This window comes from Danio rerio, chromosome 16 (genome assembly GCF_052040795.2).
Source record: "Danio rerio strain M-AB ecotype USA chromosome 16, GRCz13ab, whole genome shotgun sequence".
NCBI lineage: Eukaryota > Metazoa > Chordata > Actinopteri > Cypriniformes > Danionidae > Danio > Danio rerio.
In genome coordinates, this window is record NC_141036.1 from 24,715,493 (window position 1) to 24,737,894 (window position 22,402).

General features: G+C 38.4%; 1 protein-coding gene and 2 long non-coding RNA genes across 5 annotated transcripts in view; 1 reads left to right on the forward strand and 2 right to left on the reverse strand.

The window, feature by feature from the left end:
- The window catches only part of LOC101883647 (uncharacterized), a 713,507-nt gene that overhangs the window by 327,272 nt on the left and 363,833 nt on the right, over window positions 1-22,402 (forward strand). The window lies entirely within an intron of this gene.
- LOC147840260 (uncharacterized) lies at window positions 1,097-7,552 on the reverse strand. The gene is made up of 2 exons (XR_015511363.1): window positions 7,406-7,552; window positions 1,097-4,673 (listed from the first exon to the last, which is right to left on the reverse strand). It is a non-coding gene; the product is annotated as an uncharacterized LOC147840260 (long non-coding RNA).
- LOC103908925 (retrovirus-related Pol polyprotein) lies at window positions 7,679-17,068 on the reverse strand. 2 transcript variants are annotated; one of them, XM_087286963.1, is made up of 3 exons: window positions 15,436-17,068; window positions 11,618-11,713; window positions 7,679-10,829 (listed from the first exon to the last, which is right to left on the reverse strand). In XM_087286963.1, exons 2-3 carry the CDS (start codon window positions 11,708-11,710, stop codon window positions 10,593-10,595), a joined length of 330 nt encoding a protein of 109 aa, XP_087143089.1. In that variant the 5' UTR covers window positions 11,711-11,713; window positions 15,436-17,068; the 3' UTR covers window positions 7,679-10,592. The 2 variants fall into 2 exon arrangements, with proteins under 2 accessions (XP_087143089.1, XP_087143088.1); XM_087286962.1 differs by lacking the exon at window positions 15,436-17,068 and having other exon boundaries at window positions 11,618-13,478.

A 22,402-nucleotide genomic window follows, 5' to 3' on the forward strand; every position in this document is an offset into this window, starting at 1 on the left:
CTTAAAGTGACATTTAAAGGCTCAACTAGGTTAATTAGGTTAACTAAGCAGGTTAGGGTAATTAGGCAAGTTATTGTATAACAATAGTTCTGTAGACTATAGAAAAAATATAGCTTAAAGGGGCAAATAATTTTGACCTTAAAATGGCTTTTAAAAGATTAAAAACTGCTTTTATTCTAGCCAAAATTAAAACAAATAAGACTTTCTCCAGAAGAAAAATATTATCAGACATATTGTGAATATGTCTTTGCTTAATAAACATCATTTTGAAAATATTTTTAAAAGATAAAAAAAAAATCAAAGGGGGGCTAATAACTCTGACTTCAACTATATATAATTAAAAAAAAAAAAAACTATTATGCTTAGAAATGTGTTGAAATTTTTTTTTTCCCTCCGTTAAACAGAAATTAAGGGGAAAAATAAACTGGGAGCTAAAAATTCAGAGGGGCTAATAATTCTGACTTCAACTGTGGTCCAGGGGCGGAATTAACTAATAAGCGAAGTAAGCAGCCTCTTAGGGCACAGCCTATAAGTCCATCACTGCTGGGGGCTCTTATGCCAGCCTTAATTGTGCCTATTAAGAACACAAAAGAAGATAATTTTAACAATCTGAAAGCCTGTAACCATTGACTTCCATAAATCAAATACTATTGAAGTCAATAGCTCAATGTTTTCAATATTTTTTATTTAACAGAAAAAGAAAATCAAACAGGTTTGTGACAAGTAAAGGGAGAGATGACACAATTTTCAGTTTTGCGTGAATTACTGCATTCCTTTAAAGTTAAATCTTTTTTGTTGCAGTTTCTTTTGCATGGTCCCAGCCTAAGTGTAAAGATCTCTTGTTGTTTATACCATCTATACCCTAAACAAGCCCTTCCAAACGTCTTCTTCAGAAAATACAGAATACAGCAAGAAACTTGACATTTACAGTAAATAAGTCACACACTTTATATTGTTCCATTTACCAAACTCTAAACTAGTGACAGTTTATTAACCATAGGATGGTTTGGTTGGGCATGAAATTTCCCAGCCTGAAAATGATTGTGTTTAGTCTGCCCTTGATCCTCCCCTTTCTCTCTCTCTCTCTCTCTCTCTCTCTCTCTCTCTCTCTCTCTCTCTCTCTCTCTCTCTCTCTCTCTCTCTCTCTCTCTCTCTCTCTCTCTCTCTCTCTCTGCTATAGTTGAATCAACATGCACATAATGCTTAGCCCAGCTCTCTTTCCTGTTCTGTGAAAACTGATGTCATACCTGAGGTAAACTGTCACATGACAGATGGCAGCAGGGTTACCATATTTGGTAAAGAAAACAATCAGCAGTGCTTGTGAATCACAAGAAATTTTAAAAAATTCAAACAGATTGTATATCTGTATATCCGTAAATTATATATGTATATTATAATAGTTTGCAGATGTTCTAGTAAGCTCTCTGCTAATAAAATCAGCGCGAACAGATGCATTGTATCACAAATCACTTCTCCAGTGGCCGTAATGTTTACATTTACATTTAGTCATTTAGCAGACGCTTTTATCCAAAGCGACTTACAAATGAGGACAAGGAAGCAATTTTCACAACTAAGAGCAACAATGAATAAGTGCTATAGGCAAGTTTCAGGTCTGTAAAGTCTAAGAAGGGAAGTATTAGTTAATCACAACAGGTAATCACCCAAATTATTATTCTGAATGTGTGTGTGTGTGTGTGTGTGTGTGTGTGTGTGTGTGTGTGTGTGTGTGTGTGTGTGCGCGTGCGTGCGTGCGTGTGTGCGTGCGTGCGTGTGTGTGTGTGAGAGAGAGTGTATGTGTACACAATTAATTTTAGCAACTGTGAGAATTAACACTGAAGTAGGATAAATAACAGGATCATTCTAACATCTTGTCTTGACTGGGATGCACGATTTATGTCAAGTGGCTATAAATCTTTAGCCATTGATTTGACCTGATCCACAGTCGATAAAGGCCTTGTGGTTTTCATGTCATACCCACTTATTAGAAGTGGAGACTCATGATTATAATAAGTGGAGGAAAAAGAAAACTTTGATTTAAAAGCTGCTACTGATCTTCAGTGATTTTTTAAACTTCTTTAAAAGATGTACCATTGATGTAAAAAGATTTTTAAAATTCAGTTTAGTTGGTGATTCTCCATTTCAGTAACAAAAAGATCTGAACATAACCAGAACAACTAGCTCGAATAAAAGTTTAAATCAATTTCAGACAGAATTCCAAGTTAAATTTTTTTTTATATTTTCCTATTACAGTATACATTTTTAATTTTTTAAATCAAGAAATTAAAAAAAAACAAACTGCTCTTGGCTTTTAAAACAATAAGGCAGTGTTGTAGCAGTAGTCTTAAGTAATATTAAAGAATAATTTTGAAAGAATAATTAATATTGTAAAGTTAGTATAGTAAATATATTAGCAGTGGTTACAATCTTGCATTACAAATATATTTTTTGTGAAAGCAAATAAACGTGTGTTTCTTTTATTGCGACTGCAGTTGCCTGACGTGCAGCTCCACCTCTGGGCTCAGTGGGTCTCTTGGTGCAGCTCCACCTCTGGGCTCAGAAGGTCTCCTGGTGCAGCTCCACCAGTGAGTCCAAGGCAAGAATTGGACAAAAAATATAGTTTAAATCTGACAACCAATGTGCCACAGCCAGGTTTTCTGAGGCATAACTATACCTTAATTTTCCTGACACTTGTGTTTTTTGCAATCATAATGTATAAAATGTTTGAAGTATTATATGTAGTTCACTATTTTAATCAGGGAGGAAAAAGAAAAGTGTCACTGTGATCTTCAAGGAACTTTTTTAACTCTTTCAAAAAATGTGCCATTGACGTTAAATATATGTAAAAATTCATATTGGTGGTAAGTTTCCCTTTAAGAAACAGTAAAGGCTGGACCTAACTAGAACAACTAAAGTTTGAATAAAACTCAGGTGGAATTTCGAGCCAAGATTTGAAAATATTTCCTATCCCAGAATAAATGTGACTTTTTTTTCAGTAGTCCTAAATTAGGGTTATATTAGAGTTAAAAAAAAACAAGCAAACAAAAAATGGTTTCTGTTGTGATCTTTGTATAGTGTATACTATATAGAAGCTGTGATCTTACAATTTTCCATTCCATAAAATAGTTTCACAATGACATCATTAATAGAAGATAGCTGACAATGACAGTCAAGTGCTAAATGCATCAGACATTCCGAGAAAACATTTTATACAGGGAGATCAAATGACATCAAACATAATTAATATGTGCAATGAGTATGAAGAATATGGCAGTATTTTATAAACTAAACTTTAAAGTAAAATATAGTTTTTATTCACCCAAAACCAGCTGTCATTGTATGTGGACATAATGCAACAGTGCAGTCAAATTGCATTAGTCTGATTCTGTAACCTGCTAGTATATCTATTTTATTTTTTCAGAAATGTTATTAATTGTTTTATATTGCAATAAACAGACATTTAGCAAATATATCAACGTAAATAACCATATTGGGCTTTTATACAAAACAAGAATAATTTTTTGCATGCCGTAAAGAAATCAGTTTTAACTGAAACTGAGCTATGTTAAATTTCAGATTTTGATTTATAACTGAGTTTCCCAGTTGTACATGGTTGTGGCTAAATGGGCCTCGCTTTGTAAAACATATGCTGGAATAGTTGGGGGTTGATTCCGCTGTGGCGAACCCTGATAAATAAGGAACTAAACCGAAGGGAAAAAATGAACATATAACTGGTGATTCAACATGAATGGATGAAGTTGTTATAATCAGCAGTGATAGTTTTCCATGATCTTCACAAATTGCTAATGGGTTTCCATATGTGATACTACTGTTATTGTTTCTGAAATAACAGTTTTTTGTTATACATTTAAAAAAAATGTTTTCTGTTTGTTTAAACTACTGATTTGAAATGAGCTGAAACAACACAAGTCTTCAGGATTTTTGGAAAACAAACTAACTGTTTTATGTTCAATCCAATTAAATTTATAAAAACAAATAAGTTAACTTAATTTCTTCATGTTGTCCCAACACAAATCGATTGTGTGAAACCCAGCACTTTTTCATTACTGCAATGTCATTGTTCCTAATAATTTACTTAATATAAATAGCACACCATTTCATAAAAAATAAACTCCCATTAAATTCCATATTGTCAGCTATGTCTTTATGTAATTTTACTCACTTGTTACATAATGCCTACATATGTGGACAGTTAAATAATTTTCATATAAAACTAAATTTTGTAAAAAAAAAAAAAAAATCCAATGGATTTTTAATTAAATGTTTTTACCATTATAACAAAATACTAAAGTACTAAAATAATTTTGAAATCCATAGTGTTTTCCATGATTCAGGCATGAAAGATCTTCATACAGTAATTCATAAAAAAGTGTTACTGTGCTTGCAACTGCAATTGTTCAAAGTGCAGCTCCACGTCTGTGCTCAGTGAGTCTCCTTGTGTAGCTCCACCTCTGGGCTCAGTGGGTCTCCTGGTACAGCTCCACCTCTGGGTTCAGTGGGTCTCCTGGTGCAGCTCCACCTCTAGGTTCAGTGAGTCTCCTACAGCTCCACCTCTGGGCTCAGTGGGTCTCCTGGTGCAGCTCCATCTCTGGGCTCAGTGGGTCTCCTGGTGCAGCTCCATCTCTGGGTTCAGTGGGTCTCCAGGTGTAGCTCCACTAGTGAGCCAAAGCCAAGAATTGAAAACATTTGTAAAAAATCTGACAATAAATGTTGCACAACCAGTTTTCTGAATCACCAAAAGAAAACATTATTTTTCTTGCTATTCTAGCTATTTTAATGTATAACATGTCTGGGGTAGTATAAGTAATTCACTATTATAATCACTAGAGGAAAAGAAAACCTGATATTAAAAGAGGTCACTGTGAACTTCAGTGAATTTCTGAACTCCTTAAAAGATGTGCCATTGACATAAATGTTTTATATATATATATATATATATATATATATATATATATATATATATATATATATATATATATATATATATATATATATATATATATATATATATATATATATATAAAGTGCTTAGTTGTTGGTTCTCCCTTTTAGAAACAGAAAGATTGGGCATATCCAGAACAATTTGTTTGAATAAAAGTTAGAATAAATTTCAGACAGAATTACAAGCCAAGAATTGAAAATATGTCCCAATCCCTGTATAAATTTGACAGTTTTAAAGACACATATTTATTGACTCTGTCATTTTTTAGGTAACTTAATTATTATAGGTAATTTACAGTTTAAGGTTAAATAAAACCAGATTAAAGTAATTGCTTGGAACATTATATGTACAAAAAAAAAAAAAACTCTAAACACTAAAGCATAATTGTAATGTTCTATTAACAGTTAATTGAAGCATAAGTTTAATTATTTAAAAAAACATAATATCTTTTATAATGTTATATAGTACATATAGTGTAAAAGCATGTAAAGGACATATAGAATTCCATGATGACATCATTAACAGAAGATGACTGACAATGACAGCCATGTGTTAAAAACTCCAGACATTCAGTGAAAACATTTTATACAAGGATATCAGTTAAGGTAATATATACAGTTGAAGTCAAAATCATTCACCTTCCTGTGAATTTTTAATGATTATTTTTTTATATATTTCCCAGATGATGTTCAACAGTGCAAAGGATTATTATTATTTTTATAGTATTTCCTGTAATATATTTTCTTCTTGATAAAATCATATATTTTTTATTTGACTTAAAAGCTGTTTCAAAACAAAAACATTTTGTCAATATTATTAGCCCCCTTAAGCAATATCTTTTTGATTGGCTACAGAACACGCCATTGTTATACAATGTATTGCCTAATTAGGCCTATATTAACTTGCCTAGTAAGTGATCCAGTAAAGCCTTTAAAGTGCACTTGAAGATGGACACTAGTATCTTGCAAAAATCTAGTAACATTTACTATCATTATGACAAAAATAAAAGAAAGCAGTTATTAGAACTGAGTTATTGAAGTATTATGTTTAGAAATTTGTTCTCCATTTGTTCTCGGCTAATAAATCTGACCTAAACTGTATATAGTAGAGTGAAGTATGATTACTTAGAGTAAATTTGTAAAATGTACAGCTTAGATAAAAATGTGGTTTTACTCACCAAAAAACATACTGTCAACGAATGCGGAAAGAATGTAACAGTGCAGTTTAATTGCATTACAAGTCGGATTCTGTAACCAACTAGTAAATTGTTTTCTATTTTTTTTTCAACAATGTAATGAATTGTAAGGGCGATGCAGTGACGCAGTAGGTAGTGCTGTTGCCTCACAGCAAGAAGGTCGCTGGTTTGAGCCTCAGCTGGGTCAGTTGGCGTGGGTTTCCTCCGGGTGCTCCGGTTTCCTCCACAGTCCAAAGAAATGTGGCACAGGTGAATTGGGTAGACTAAATTGTTCTATGAGTGTGAATAAGTGTGGATGTTTCCTAGAGATGGGTTGCGGCTGGAAGGGCATCCGCTGCGTAAAATTGTTACAAAAGTTGGCGGTTCATTCCGCTGTGGTGACCCTGGATTAATAAAGGGACTGTAGGGTCCAGCCAGTTAGTCCAATGACAGAGTCTACTGGTGTCTACTGGCCAGTGCACAATGTTGATTTACTTTAAACTTAACTAATATCTGACTCCAATTTTAGTATAAGGTGGTTTGAATATTAATACATTTATCCTTGTTTTATCTGACTCCAATTATAAAACATTGATAAAATTATTTAGTTCCTTTTAATATTACTTTAGATCATGATTGAAAATTCTCTTCGATTTGTTACCATATATTATTCTCATGTATTTTATCCTGAGTCTTGTGCCGGCCGACTATACAATCTCTTAAATACAAGCTTGTCTGTCTTGGTCATTAAACAGAGGCGATTAACCACTCTTCTAAAAAGATAGAACCCTACTTACTCAATTTAGGATATTTTATGTGGCCCCTATAGATCTGTTTTCTACTGAATCAAGAAAAACTAGTTTAGTCATACCATAATCATTACTAAGCAGACAAATTCACTTAAACTATTAGTAACTTTGAAAAATCACCATATGATTTATACAGCATTATAAGTTTGTAGATGAAGGCCTAACTTACCCACATTTATATTGGTCTCAACAATACTTTGTTGTTTTAAATAGAAAATCCAAAAGGCCTTTTAAAGTCTAAGTATACTTGAATTAATGCCAATGTGTTAGTCGGAGCTCTAAGAACATCGTATATCGAATTAAAGTAATCTACCAGGGATAAAAACACGAACTCTGTTTAAATAGTTTAGAACATAACAATTTATTAGTCAGTTAAATGTGTATTATGCCAATTCATTCAGTCCATTCATAAACGATCAATGCAAGACATCAAATACAAATCCAAGATTAAAAGATGCATACCTGACTTCAAAATCTGGATAACAGAATTGCCCAAACATTTTAGAAACTTTCCCTTAAATAGTAAATCCAAGAATCCCCTCAACGAAAGCAGCGTGTGAATAACAAAAGGCTTTTGCATTTAGTGGAAAAGTTTCTGCCTGTAGGAAAGGCACGCCCTTGGCAGTGGTTCAAAAGATACCTGCAGTTATATATTTATTGTTTTGATTATGTTGTAGTGGCAATTTTCTTTATAAAGGCGCTCTCTGTGGTCAAGAAACAAAGTCTTACTCGGAATGTCTTTTTTAGTTTTATTCTTTGCAAAGAAGGTCACAGTCATACAGCAACAATTAATTGTCTCGTGCTAAGTGTCCTCCAAAACTGTCTGCATACCTCTGGTTCCCTCCTAAACCAAAACCCGCTGCAACACCGGTTTCTATGTAAATAAATAAAAAGATATGACGAGAACAATGGCTAATAGTCATAAACAGTCTTATTTAAAGTAATAGTAGTGTTAATGTAATAAATTAAATAAAGGTAACATCTTAATAGATGATATATTTCTCAAATGGGCGAAATAACGCCAAGCCAGAGAAAATAATAATAGCCAACTTTATACTTTACTTTGTTCTATTCTCGTCCACAAAACATTCTGTAAAATGAAACACTGCCTCAGCTTACCAGAGTAAAGTTTGTTAAATCCAGTATGTTCTTCAGGCACACTAATAAATTGTCCTCCAGAATTGCTCCAGGGTCCTCAGGCAAAATGTGGTGCAGAGTAGTCGAATCGCCGCAAGGTGGCGTTGAAGCAGTTGTGGAAAATACAGTATACTACACGAATTTTTACAAATACAGTACATCGCTGTATATGTTGTTCGACGTCACACTAAATTCCCATAATGCAACGGTAAATACAGTTATTTACCGTAAAAGGAATTTGCAGTATTACACTGGGTGAAATACAGTAAATTACTGTGTAATTTACAGAAATGTCTAACAGTGCACATCAAATACACTAGAGATGTTTAAACACTCTTCTTAATATAGTTTCCTCATTTAGAGTTACCTTTCAAAACATCCCTCTTCCCTGGGAGCCGAGCTAAACGAATAATCACTGTTATTGCGCTCCTGACCGAAATCAGACCCTCAGTCACCCCTCAGAGGTTCAAATCACAGAAATTGCCTGTTTTTTCACATTATTGATTTGTTCACACAACAAAATTCTGAAAGCATTTCTTCAATCAGTTAAAAAATTACTAACACTCTACATCATCAATTCATCAATAACACTCACAAACATAAGAACACATTGTTGTTTCTGTACTCTTAAACATACATCACATTTACACTCTTCTCTCGATTTTCATGCAAATGATCACTCTTTTAAGACTTGTGTGGGGAGTCAACGGATCGTTACAGAACCGAACAAGCCACAGACCATGTTATCCTTAAAAGATTGGTTGGTGCCTACAGGTCTGAGCTTCTATTTCATTTTCAAAGCAATCCACAGGCACCCAGCAAAAGGCAATCCACAGGACGACTATCCAGTCAACATCACAGTTGCGTGTTAATTAACTTTACACCTTAAAACAATAAGAGGCTCTACAATCAAAAACCCACCAAACCGGTTTTTGAGAAGTACCTTTTGGTTCGCGTGCCCTTTGTCGTCTGCAAGGAATACACATTTTCAGGCAGACACAGAAGCGATCAGAAACGCTTCCAGAGTTTAATGGACATTTAAGTAAAACAGTTTATTTGAGTAATGTACGTTTGCTTTATGTTTCTGTAGGTTTTTGTGTGTACATGTTCCATGTGTTTAACAAAATTGTTATGGATAGTTATTGAGTAATAGCCCTCAGTGACAAATGAAATCTACAGAATGTTTGTGAAATACTTCATGTTTGTATCGATTGAAAGCTAGGAACATTTCGAATGCATTGGTTTATATAAAGAAACCATACTATGAAAAGTGTCGATGTTATAAGACTTTATTTTAACCACTATGCTATCAAAGCAGCACCCACACCAGGTGTCAACCCGGCCTCCTAGAGGGCAGAATTGGGGTGTGACTCCACCCCGCACCTTCTCTGATTGGACAAGTATTGTGTAGACCCAGCCTCTACCAAAGCCTATAAAACTTTGAACAAAGGAATTTCATCGTCGTCTTTTGCCGGTCATCTTTGCCAGTCGTCACCGCCGTCGCTGCCCGGACGTCGCTCTTCTCGTGCCGTGGCCGTTACATCGCCTCGCCGGAAGCCTCGTTACATCACGGAGCAGACCGCGACCTTCACTTGCTGCCGGCTCGACCCCCGATCTGCTTGTGCAACAACGAGCCATCGGGTCAAAACATCCAAACTCTGAAACTCATCATAACTACAGGAACCCAGGAAGGACTTCGAACGCCGCCTCGTCCAACATCTGTATCCCTAGTAACCGACTAAGGAAACCCCTCTTCACCGACAAGGGAATTCCATCACGTCACTGAAGTTGCTACGCTGACCAATCAGCTTCGCCGGGATTTCCATTTGGACCAGTCGAGGAAACCAAAAATTACATCAGAACGCAAGTAGCACAAACAAGGTTTCTACCCATTACTGAATCTGGTGTGAATTATGTTTAAGTAGTAAAGAATAGCAAAATTCTCTGCTTTTATGGTTTCTCTCGGGTTGCAATGCTAAGAACTTAGCAAAGGCTAGAAGTTAAATCCACTCAGCCAAAACTCTCCTCAAACTGCTTGTGCGTGTTAGACAACATAATATCACTAGACCCACCCCCAATACAGGTAACACCACACTAAAGGCCCAGTAGATCCAGTTTCCCCACTTAAATGACAGCTAATCTAGCCATGAGTTGTTAGCGTTTTTAGGCTCTTTTACGGCCATTCTTATGTGGGCTACAATGTCAGAAATTGGTTTGCTGGAATCAGGTTAATGAAAACAACAGAACACTCAGTGATAATAATAGCAACATCAGTATGATTTGTCTCAATCCACACACTCCATTGCCAGTTCCAGAGCAAGGAAGATGACGTAACATAATGTCAATGATAGTAACGTCAGCCACAACGTGGTTTTTTTCAGCCCACACATACCTGGCACTCGGAATGGATGCCTCTTGACTTTTTTGTTGCTTCGTTGCAGCTGTGACCTTGCTTCACTCAGATAGCAGCCTGCTGTTTTCTTCAGACAGCTTCAGAGCCCCTCTTTCTCTCCTACTCCCTCGTGGAATCCTTCTCAGGTGATGGAACTTTCCTGCAGTGCCCAGCATGCACCCACGTCGCCCGCTCTGCTACCTTTACCGCTGTCTCAGTGGTCAGTAGCACTTGAAATGGACCCAGCCAGCGTTTCGCTCTCCAGCTCTTTCTCCTCAGGTCCCTGATCACCACGAAATCGCCAGGCCTCAGACTGTGCAGTGGTCTCTCAGCAGCCTTCCCCAGTGCGGCCTTTACCTGCACACAAACATCGGACAACACATAAGACATTTCTTTACAGTAAATCAACATCAAATCTGTTGAGGGCAGCTGCTGTTTTCCCCCATTCACACCTACAAGCGGTGGTCTACCAAAGAGAATTTCAAACGGGCTCAATTTCATTTTTGATCTTTTTCTCATTCTCATGTACATCAGGACAATGGGTAAAGCTTGAACCCATGTAAGCCCTGTGTCTTCACAATATTTTGCCAATTTGTTTTTTAGGATGCCATTTTCTCTTTCAACAGCTCCACCTGAATCCGGATGGTAACTGCAATGTGTTCTCAAATCAATTTCCAAATATTGGCCCACTTGTTTGATTGCTTCATTAACAAAATGAGTACCATTATCTGAACTTATTTTTCGTGGTATTCTCCATCTCAGCACAATTTCAGTCAGTAACGCTTTTGCTACCGCAGCCGAACCTTGGTTTGAGGTTGGAAAAACTTCAACCCATTTTGACCACATGTCAACCATCACCAAACAGTACCTTTTCCCATTGCATGGAGACAATTCAATGAAATCCATTATCAAATATTCAAATGGCCCTGTTGGAGGTGGATGAGATGATTGTGGAACTCTTATCGCTCTGGCCACATTATGTGTGTTGCAAATTACACATCGTCTACAGAAATTGTCCGCAAATGCAGTGAACCCCTTTGTGAACCACAGTCCACTTATTTGCGCAACCATTGCTGTTTTTGACACATGATCTTTACCGTGAAGTAATTTTGCATAATGTTGGAAAAAATGTTTGGTAAACATGCCTTGCCCTCAGCACACTTCCACACATTATCTTTCATCACACAGCCAGACTGTCTCCACTTGTTCTTCTCCAGCCCCATCGCAAAGGTCTGCATGTCCTGCAAAGAAGAACACACGTCATTGTTATCATCAACAGATAGCAAAGAACATTCAGAGTTGTCCCTGTCTTGGGACGCCGCGACTTTTGCTGCTCCATCTGCCCTGGAGTTACCTACAGAAACAGAATCTTTATTGTTAGTATGCGCTGCGCATTTACAAATGGCCAGTTTGTCAGGTAGTAAAATCGCATCCAGCAGCGCTGCCACTAAAGGAACATGAAGTATTGGTCGACCATCAGACTTTAGAAATTTTCTGTGTTTCCACGGAGCGCCAAAATCATGAGCTACCCCAAATGCATATCTTGAGTCAGTGTAAATTGTAGCCTCTTTTTCTGCCATCAATTTACATGCCTCTTTCAACGCCACAAGCTCTGCGGCCTGTGCAGAATAGTGCCCTGGCAATTTCCCAGAGGTCACCACATCAAATTCAGTTGTTACAGCGTAACCAACTTTATTCTGGCCTGTTTGTGGATCTTTGAATGCTGACCCATCCACAAAGAGGACATTGTCACAATTTTCAAGTGGTTCGTTGCGAACACACCTGTTCAAGTGCTATTAAACAACAATGCTCTTCCCCATCTTAATCAGTAGGAAGAAGAGTAGCTGCATTCAAACCAGTACATTGTTTGACAGTCTACCTCCATGGTCTTGTAGGAGCAATGACGTCATGAAACCACTTCTTTCATGCCTGCTCTGCCTCTGTCGTCCACCCTAGTTTGTCAGTGGATTTCATCCCCTTCCCTAGTGTTAGGGTTTTCAGGGGTTGTTCCAAAATTGCATAATTTGGAATAAATGTGCGACAATATGAGCACATACCCAAAAAAGACAACACTTGTTTTTTTTCGTTAGTGGTTTTGGTACATTTTTTTATACCACTCACCCTTTTTTCAGACAGAGATTTGCTGTGTGGTGTAATGACGCGCCCCAAAAATGTTACCCTTTGTTTAACACACTGCAATTTTTTCAAACTGACCTTGTGGCCCTCCTTAGCCAAATGCCTAAGGAGAGTCACAGTGTCTTTCACACACATCTCTTCATTCTCAGCACATATCAACAGGTCATCAACATACTGTAACTGCATACTGCAGTTCCAGCTGTCAGGATCAAAGGTTCCAAACTTCTTAACAATGCTTCATTGTATAAAGTGAAACAGACACCTGACACAGACGTGTAAAGGTGTTGCCTTTGCCATTGAAATTAAATGCAAACCAAAACTGGCTGTCTTTGTTCACTGGCACAAATTAAATGCAAACCAAAACTGGCTGTCTTTGTCCACTGGCACACTGAAAAATGCATTTGCCAGATCAACCACTGAATAGAATTGTGATTTTTCAGGAATTTGTGACAAAATCGTGTACAGATTTGGAACTAATGGAGCCCTTTGTTTGACAGTTGCATTTACTGCTTGCAAATCCTGTACGAAACGCCATTCTGTAGGCATCCCATTATCCCTTATCTTTTTTACAGGAAAAATAGGTGTGCGAACCTCAGAATTGCATGGTACAATAACACCCTGTTCCAGTAAAGCTTCAAATACTGGGGTAATGGTCTGTAATCAGATTTTGCAGTGACTGCCACTGGATCACAACCTTTGATTAAACCAACATCATATTTGCTTTAAGCCCACAATTCACTTGGTATTTCTTCTAAAGCTGGGTGTATGTCTGCAGCGTTAAAGTCAACCATGCAAGAATTCTTTATGCAAAGTTTGTCAATAGCAGTCACAGTTTTTGAAACAGCTGTTTCAGTTTCACTGTCCACCCTAAAGGCCTGCGAGAGTGCGCTCAGTCTTCGGCTTCAACACGCTGCTTCACAAACGGGCCTAAATCAGCCCAAGACTTATATTTACCCTTGCAAACTCATATGTGAGGCACAGCCTGTGCTGACGTAGAATGAACACTGCCCTTCCGACAGAGACACTGAAACTGCACACAGACTATCCTTCCAGTACATTTTCTCCAAAATCAAAGTTTCATTTACATTTGCCTCAAACCAAGCTTTTTCAAACTCTGTATCTCTATCAGTTACGACATGTGACGTACAATGCAGTTCACCAGGAGACATATCACTGTCAAAAGGTTTTACACGTTCTTCAGACAATTTGCAAATTGAATTAGCCCATTCATTGTTTTCAATGAGCCATTCATAAGCCCACTGTTGTGTTTATGATTCAAATAGCAAACAACAAAACTCCTCCCCATCTTCCACTCTCACACCTGAGGAGTCTGCTGTTAAAACCAAGTTTAATTCACACAAAATGTCCCTTCCGAGGATAGGAACAGGGCGTTTTGGTGAACAAACAAATTCATGTTTGAAAATTTTACCCCCCTCCGTCTCACAGGTCAGCAGAGCTGTAAATCGCTCAACCACTGTATGACCACATGCAGACAGAGACTCATGAAATTTGTTTGTTAAATATATTTTACACTGCAGGTCACATGGTCGTATGCAAGATATGCTAGCTTCACTATCAGCTAGAAACTTAACCAAGGTATTCTCAATCAACATGGAATATTTTGGCATATTTAAAAAATGCTTCACTATTAAAAACAATGCCATTTCATCAGAAAAATGATCAACATTACTGTGATCAAAATTACAGTGGGAAATGCAAGCTTTTCCCTTCATTGCAGAGAGCCAGTATGTCAGTGTCAGGCCCGGATTAAGAACTCAGGGGCCCCTGGGCACATTGTCTTGTAAGGCCCCCTACCTGGCTGCACCCCTATAGTTGAATTTAAAAAATAAGAATAATATAATAAATTTTAAATAAAATGAATCTATAATTTGTTGCCCACATATTTAAATATATATATATATATATATATATATATATATATATATATATATATATATATATATATATATTTTTTTTTTTTTAAAGGGTATTTTAATGTATTGCTTGTACAAACTTATAAAGCATATTATTGCCATGGCATATAACGCACAATGCTTCTCCAATCCAGTTCTATGAATCTGAGTTCTATGAATCTGACTCTTTCATAATACAAACACTGATTTAACGTTACTGTCTCTCTCCTCCTCTCCCTGTATTTTCTCTACTCTTCTCGTGATGAAGACTTGATTATAAACCTAAAAGTATCCAAAATCACACACACTATACCTCTTCTCTCCCCTCTCTCTCCTCTTCTGGGCCTTTCTCTCTCTCTCTCTCCCTCTCTCTCTACTTTTCTGTCTGTTTCTCACATGATGAATCCCCACATGATTAAATACCCACGAGACACTTGCGACTTTATATCACATTTGCATTATTTTTAAAAAATGTTTCCTTCCTGATAAAAATAAATATATTTCCAATCTGATATGTAATGGGGAGAAAAAAAATTAGCACATGTTCAGCTGATGGTGGATTCGAACCGAGTTCATGATCAATCGCGTCAAAAGATGATGCTGTGCGCCTTACAAGGTGCACCACTGCGGCAGTATCAATATGAAGCTCTTTACTTATATTGTCTCTATCAATCAGGCGATGATGGGCATAAACCCTGAATAGCTTATTCCAACTAGATGCGCTATTTGCAATTAGCCTAAAAAGACACTCTGAAATCTTTTTTTCTCCCCCCTCGCAGGGGCCCCTAGTGCGCACAGGCCCCTGGGCCTGTGCCCATAAGGCCCATTGGTTAATTCGGCCCTGGTAAGTGTAAGTGAATATGTGTGTATAAAAATGTGTCTGCATTTAAACATGTTAGTAAAAAAATGTTCACTTCCCTTTACTGTAGCTGTTGGCTGTTTGCCCCGACCCCCTCCTTTCTGCTCTTCCCTGTCCGCACATCAGTTCCTCGTTGTTGGTTAGAGTCTTTCGGGTCAATCCTTGACCAAAAGTCCATCTCGGTTGCAACGCAGACATTTGGTACCGGTTCACATCACGTGCACCACAGGCTCTGCAGGTTTCATTGCCATACGTCACATTCCAGTTTCTCCATCTTCTGGTATCTTTCTCCTCCTTGACACCTTTGTCACCTTTGAACTTGGTTGTCAGGTGTTGGTTGGATCTTTGGTTGGCCACTTGTACCAGAGCCATGCACAGCTCCCTTTCTGCTTTCTTCTTGTCTTGCTCTTGCTTCACTGTCAGCATGTCTTCAGCATGTTGAGCACACAGCAGAATGTTCGTTAAATGTCCATTTCTCCAGTTCAAACAGATGTCCTTCACTCGCTTGAGGTGGGAATTTCGTTGGTGCGGTCGGAGGTCTTCTGGGACAGTAGCAGTTGAGATCTGAGTCAGTTTTCAGGGCTTGCAGCTCAGCCACAGGATAGTGATGGTACGGCGGTACATGTATGGAAACAGATGTATAGAAAGGATTAGTAGTGCTAATTACTCTTTCATTCACCCTTTTTACATTTTTCATGCCAGCTGCCTCTGCAGCATTTTCCTCTTTGCCTCTTATCTGCCTCCCTGAGCCAACAATCAACAGTGTCTCCATACGACACACACACACATGCCTTTCACAACAACCACAACCTGCTTTTCCTTCTGCCTTCTCATCTGCTTTTTCATTATGTTTAACCTAGTAACACTCAACATTCCTTTTCCCTTAGAAACTTGTGATGCTTTATTGTTTTCCTATCTCTTGCATGCCTTTTTCTTTTTTTTTCTTTTTCCGTATAAATTTCCCATATTCCAAAACACCGGTGTATCATGTCTTTTTATTTTGCTTTGAGACTTCCCCATGCTGGCAACAATCTTTCCCCTGGACTTTTTCGGTACCTATTAATCTGTCGGACGTCTCCAACAGATTTCGATGTTTCACCTAAAATCAAAAAGTTAAGCTTTCCAGCTCTAATTTTGTGGCCCCCAATTTCAACCCCCTATTAGAAGTAAATCGCTCGGCCCCTGATTTCAACCTCCTTCCGGAAGTAAATCGCACAGCCCTAGATTTCAACCTCTTTTTGGAAGTAAATCGCACAGCCCCCTGATTTCAACCCCCTCCCGGGAGTAAATTGCAGTTAGCTAGCCAAACGTGTTAAAAAGGTCTTGATCTTAGTCAGGCGCCAGATCTCACTTGTGTAAGGTCTTGATCTTAGCTAAATGCCAGATCTCACTTGTAAAAAGGTCTCGATTCCCGCCTGATGTCAGATCTCACTTGCATTAATCACGCTGCTATCCCACAGAGACAGATCTACCAGCATGGTGAGGGCCCAAATTACAGTGAAAACCCATTTTAAATGCCTAATCAAATGCCCAAAACTGTTCAATTTTCTTTTAGTAGTAAACAAAGAATTTGTCTCTTACCAGAGAGTTCAGATGCCACTTGAGTTCTTTTTCCCAGATAATGCCCATTCTGACGACAGTTACTACAGAATGAGACACTGAAGCAAAGTGTGTTCACTGTTCTATCTAGTTTGTACTGCTTGCAAGGTCAAATCCTAATAAGGCCCATTCTGTACGTGCATCAGGTGCTCCACTGTTTCTGCTGTAAGTTTCCACTACACATGTTTATCTAAAAATGAATTTCCATAACAATGTCTATTTCTGAGGGAATGAGACCATTGTACCAGTCGCACTGAGACATTTCAAATGATATTAAACATGATAGATAAAGTGACTTGGGTTGATTTAGAACATTCAGACTTTGAAATGACCATTCTGTGTGAGTTCAGTGAAAAGGGGCTGATTAACCAAGGTGGGTTTTGAGAAATATTTTAAATGTAAATGAAGGAAAGGAGGGGAGCTGATTTTTGCCACATTCCCACCTGCTGGGTTGTGGAGCCGATTGTCTCAGTGTTTTTGACTCATGTTTGAACTGTCAAAGACATCAAAATATTTGTGATATCTCAAGTCTTACAGGACTAAGTTGAAAAGAAAATAAATGAATAAATTGTCTTATAGTAATAAACAAACATTTAGCAAATATATCAACATGAATAACTATTTAGGGCTTTCATGTTTTTTTATTATAGTTTATTATTATTGCTCTTAATAACTGAGCTGATAATAATAGCATTAACTGTGGCTTTATGTCCCATTTTATTCCTTTGTTGTACGGTGTCCACATATGTGGACAGTTAATAATAATAAAAAAAGAGAAACTAAAATGGATGTACATTTTTGCACACGCAGCGGACTTGAGGTCCTTAGAGCATAGTCGGTTGTGGTGCAGGGCTCATGTAACAAGCCTGAGTCTAAACCACCCTTTTGGAGCTGGACCAGCACCTGCACTTGGTAGTGCTGGTAGGTGGCCATAGCGTGCAGGGTGGAAGCAGCCTGGCCCGCGGCTGTGTGGGCTCTGGCTCCAAGGGAGGCAGATAACCTAAACGCCTTGGACGAGAGACATGGCTGACCCCTCCAGGACGAGACACCATGCACGCCTGCAATGGCACACTTAGGCCTCTATTTTGACGGTCCATGCGCAGAGCGCAAAACGCAGGGCGCAAACGCTTTCAGGGCGTGTCAGAATGCATTTTTGCTAATTTACGGACGGGAAAATGTGCTTTGCGCCAAGGCGCATGTGCTAAAAGGGCTGAGTTTATTTTCTTAATGAGTTATAGGTGTGTTTTGAGAATAAACCAATTAGAGTCTCATCTCCCATTCCCTTTAAGACCCAGCTGCCTCGTGCCAAGAGCGCATTCGCTATTTACAGGACGCAAAGTAAGTCTAAGTGGAAAAAATGAGCATTTCACAAGCAAACAGTTAACAGTTGACAGTTTTTTAACAGAAAACTGTTAAACAGAGCATCTACTGCGTGAGAATGAGAGATAATGGAACTACTTTCACATTCGCTCTTAAATAGGGAAACCTTTACGCATAGACATCAATTAGTCTATAAATAATTAATTTCGTTTGTTAAGCGCAAAGATTTGTTTCAAAACTGTTTCTAAATTCAGTTCTAATTTCCAGCAAACGAATAAATGAACAATAATGAGCAAGTGTGGTCAAAATACTGAGTTATTCCCAAATACACCTGCCATGCCCCATATGGTCTAAAACCTGACAGGGGGGCAAATCTAAGCTTGTTTTTAATAAAACAAATATAAATATGGATATATTAAATAATACTGCTAATAATAATAACATTATACAAAAGCAAATTGTTATGAATGAACTGAAAAAGCCTCCCGAGAGGCAGTGCAGTGCGTAAGCGAGGCGTAACTCTGCGGCGCAGTTTAGATTGGGTTAGTTTTGGTCTAATCAAAAATCTATTATAGCTTCTTAAAATAGAGACGTGCCTGCAGTCCGCCTCAGAACGCCTCCCTTTTTAGACCAGAACGCCTATGGGCGCACAAATGAGCGCTAATGCATTTGCTATTTAAACAGCAGAGCGCAACGCCTCAAAACGACTCTTGCGCCAACCTGAAACTACCAAAAGACTATTGCTCCGCGTCTTGCGCCACACTGCGCCGGGTGTATGATAGGGCCCTTAATCTGGGGAATCGACTCTTATCCCCTGGCTGCTCCACCATCAAGGCCCGAGGGTGGCCGATTTACTCCCACTGTGACCCTCAGATCTGCCCAAGTGCCATCTGTGGAGCGGGACCCCATGAAATGCAGTCCCCATCATCCTTGGACAGGAAACCACCGCATCCAGAAACTAACAGTCACAGCGACGTGTTGAAAAAGATGCGCTGCATGACAGTGTTGCTCCTTAAGGAAACTTGCAACAATATAAACCTCTCTGGAGGACCGGACCCAAAGAAAGCCAGTATGGGAGAAACCCAGCTTTACCGTCTGCCGCCGCGTCACACACTCTGGACCGGAAGAAGCAGCCTGCTTTCTCGTTCTCTCTCTCTCTTTGGTGGTGTTTGACAAGGTGCAAGCGACGTGTCTGAAGAGCGAGGAGGGATGCAATGGGGAGGTGAAGGGTGCGCAACATATTTGAAGACGGAGGGAAACGTGCGATTACCAGGAGATTATCACTTGTTTGCGGGCATCCAGGGGTCTGTGCATTTGCGGGTGACTTCTGGAACTTCCTGGAGATTGGAGATTTAGGATATCTGGAATGACCTCCTGCCCTACTCATAAATCTCTCTTTGTATGCCTATTACATATTCATAAAACACTGTGATATAACCGGGCTCGGATCGTATCGCTTTCTCACTACAATTGATCTGCTCCAGAATTCGTTTCAATTGAGCCAAGACCACCTCATTCAGTTAATCTCGGACCGATTGTTTTGGTGCTGATTCGAGCGCGATTGCTGGATTCACATATGCCAAATGAACCGTGCTAACTCGGCAAAGAGACAGGTTCCGAAACAAAAGTTTAGATGTGAAAGCACCCTTAAGCTGTATTCACACTGGCATGTATACATTATTGAAATTATTAATTTATTCATGAACATTTAAAGGGTCACGAAACACCAAAACACATTTTTTGAGCTGTTGACAGTCGTATATGTGTCCCACACTGCTAAAAACACTATTAGGACACATATATTTCTTTAAAAAGTGTAAATTGGTTGTTTTTGCGTTATTTCAAGCAAATTCGTACTTCCGGTTTGAAAGAATTTTTGAAGCTGCGTCACGACCATGACATAATAGCGTGTATTCCAGCGTCTTATTACGTCTTACAGTGTGATGCATTAATGCATGAGTAAGGCTTGGTTCAAACCAATCAGCGCGCTCTATTGTGCAACTTCATTAATATTCATTACTGACATAGTGTTTAGACGACAGAGACGCAACGTTGTGTTGGCAAAACAAGCATGAAGTGTTGCTTTTATAGTTTGCTGCCGTTAAGTTTTGTTTTCATTTTCTCTCTGTGAGAGCGCAGCTAGAGTCACGTGTGGATTAAGTGTACGCGACGCGCGACAACAATAACTTACATGCCTAAGGAGGATTATTGTTTACCTGAGAGCTGTTCTCATCTGCAAACGCTGAGATCCGGATTCGCTTGTAGTCTCCTCTTAATAAAGACGCGGCTGTAGTTGCTGGTGATTGTCCTGTCTCTACAGATTTGGTAAGTGAGCGACCAGTGCTCTTTGTTTATTCAATTTGTTCATATCGATCTAAGTTAACTATTGCATGTCTAAACATGTTAGCACCACAACTAAACTTTAACCTCGTGTAGAGTTTTCATCGCATTTTGTGACCGGAATAACACACATGGCTTACTGACGCTACCTGCCGAGTGCATCTAAGTTTCTGGGAAATGCTGAGAGTTTTTTTCTCTCATTCCACGTGCGGTATCAAACATTGCATGAAAAATACACGCTTAGAGCACCTCCTCGAATCAAATATCTCGTTTGTCGCGAGGGACATAAATGAGTTCCCTGAATGAAAGAGCCATTTAAAGTCCACCATTTAATAATTTGGCAAATAATTCGACTACAGATGTCCATGTAAACAGTCACTTTGTCCCCTGTGTGTGTGTGTGTGTGTGTGTGTGTGTGTGTGTGTTTTGACTCTGAAAGTCAGCGCGCCCAAATAGACACTCCCACACCATGCCTCTTTTCTTCCTCCGACATTCCCCCCTAAACAAAGCTGGACACACCCACTTTTCTGACTTTCTCCAAAGTAGAGGTGTGAAAACACCCTGCTGAAATGAGGTGGTTTCATGGCCCTTTAAAAAAAATATGAATGTATGATTAAAAGAATGAATAATATAAACCATGATAAATAAATACAAGTCAACAAGATACGAAACTAAGCTTTATTCAAACTTGTTCAAACAATCTTGTATTTCAGACAAAACCCCATGTTCTGCTGCATCTCCACACAGTTGGGCTAGTTCTGCAGGACTTAACTTGTTTTTGCCAACACATCCCTTAGTGCTGCAGTAAGACTCGAACACAGATGTGACATGAGGCTATCCATGCCTGAGAAACCAATTCATACTTAAGATGAAGAGACCACACCAGCATCTGGCTCAGATGAGGACACACAGGCAGGTGGAGGGATGCAGGGTCTTGTCCACAGCACTGCAGCATCTTCAACATTTCCTTCATCAGCACACTGCTTTTCTCCATCGTCATCACTGCACACACCAGCCTGAGGACATTTCAGATTATACTAAGCTCATAATAAAGAAGTCATTTTATTAGCACACTGTCATTTGAGTTATGAATTGAAAGTAGTAACATGATCTTTCTTCATGTTTTGGATTCAGGTTTTCTCTGTTTTCTTGCCTTGCAAGTCCTGCTCCAGGCCATGGCATATAAATCAACATTAAAGAGATTGTTGTAATAGCTGTTTGAAATTACAATATATTGTTAAACAAATATGATGGTAGCATTTGTTCAGTCACTCTGCACCAGCTAACACACAAACATGTGTGCTTCCTTCTCTATAACAACCAGAAAAGGTCATGTTACCTCTGTGGTTTGTGTGCTCAAAATTACATTTTCATAAATGTATCACCAAATGAACAGAAGAAAACATTACTGTATTAATATTAAATGCATCTAACCTAAGCTGTATTGACAAAAGTGCATTCTACATCAGCACAAACAAATCACTCAGATGTCTCTTTAATGTATTTAATGTTATAATTTGCTAATCTGCAATACCTCTTATATTTTTCTTTCAGACATTTAATAATCGTCTTTTTGTAAATTAACATTTGAAACGTAATGTCATGTGCTTACAGAAGTTCCTACATGTTTTACAGCAAAATAAAATCAAACACTATAAAGCCTCTTTACACTTTCAGTAATTCTACAGTTCACTGTACAGTAGATTTTACTGTAACTTAACTCAAGGAACTGTCTTTCTGGATTTAATTATTTACATGTAAGA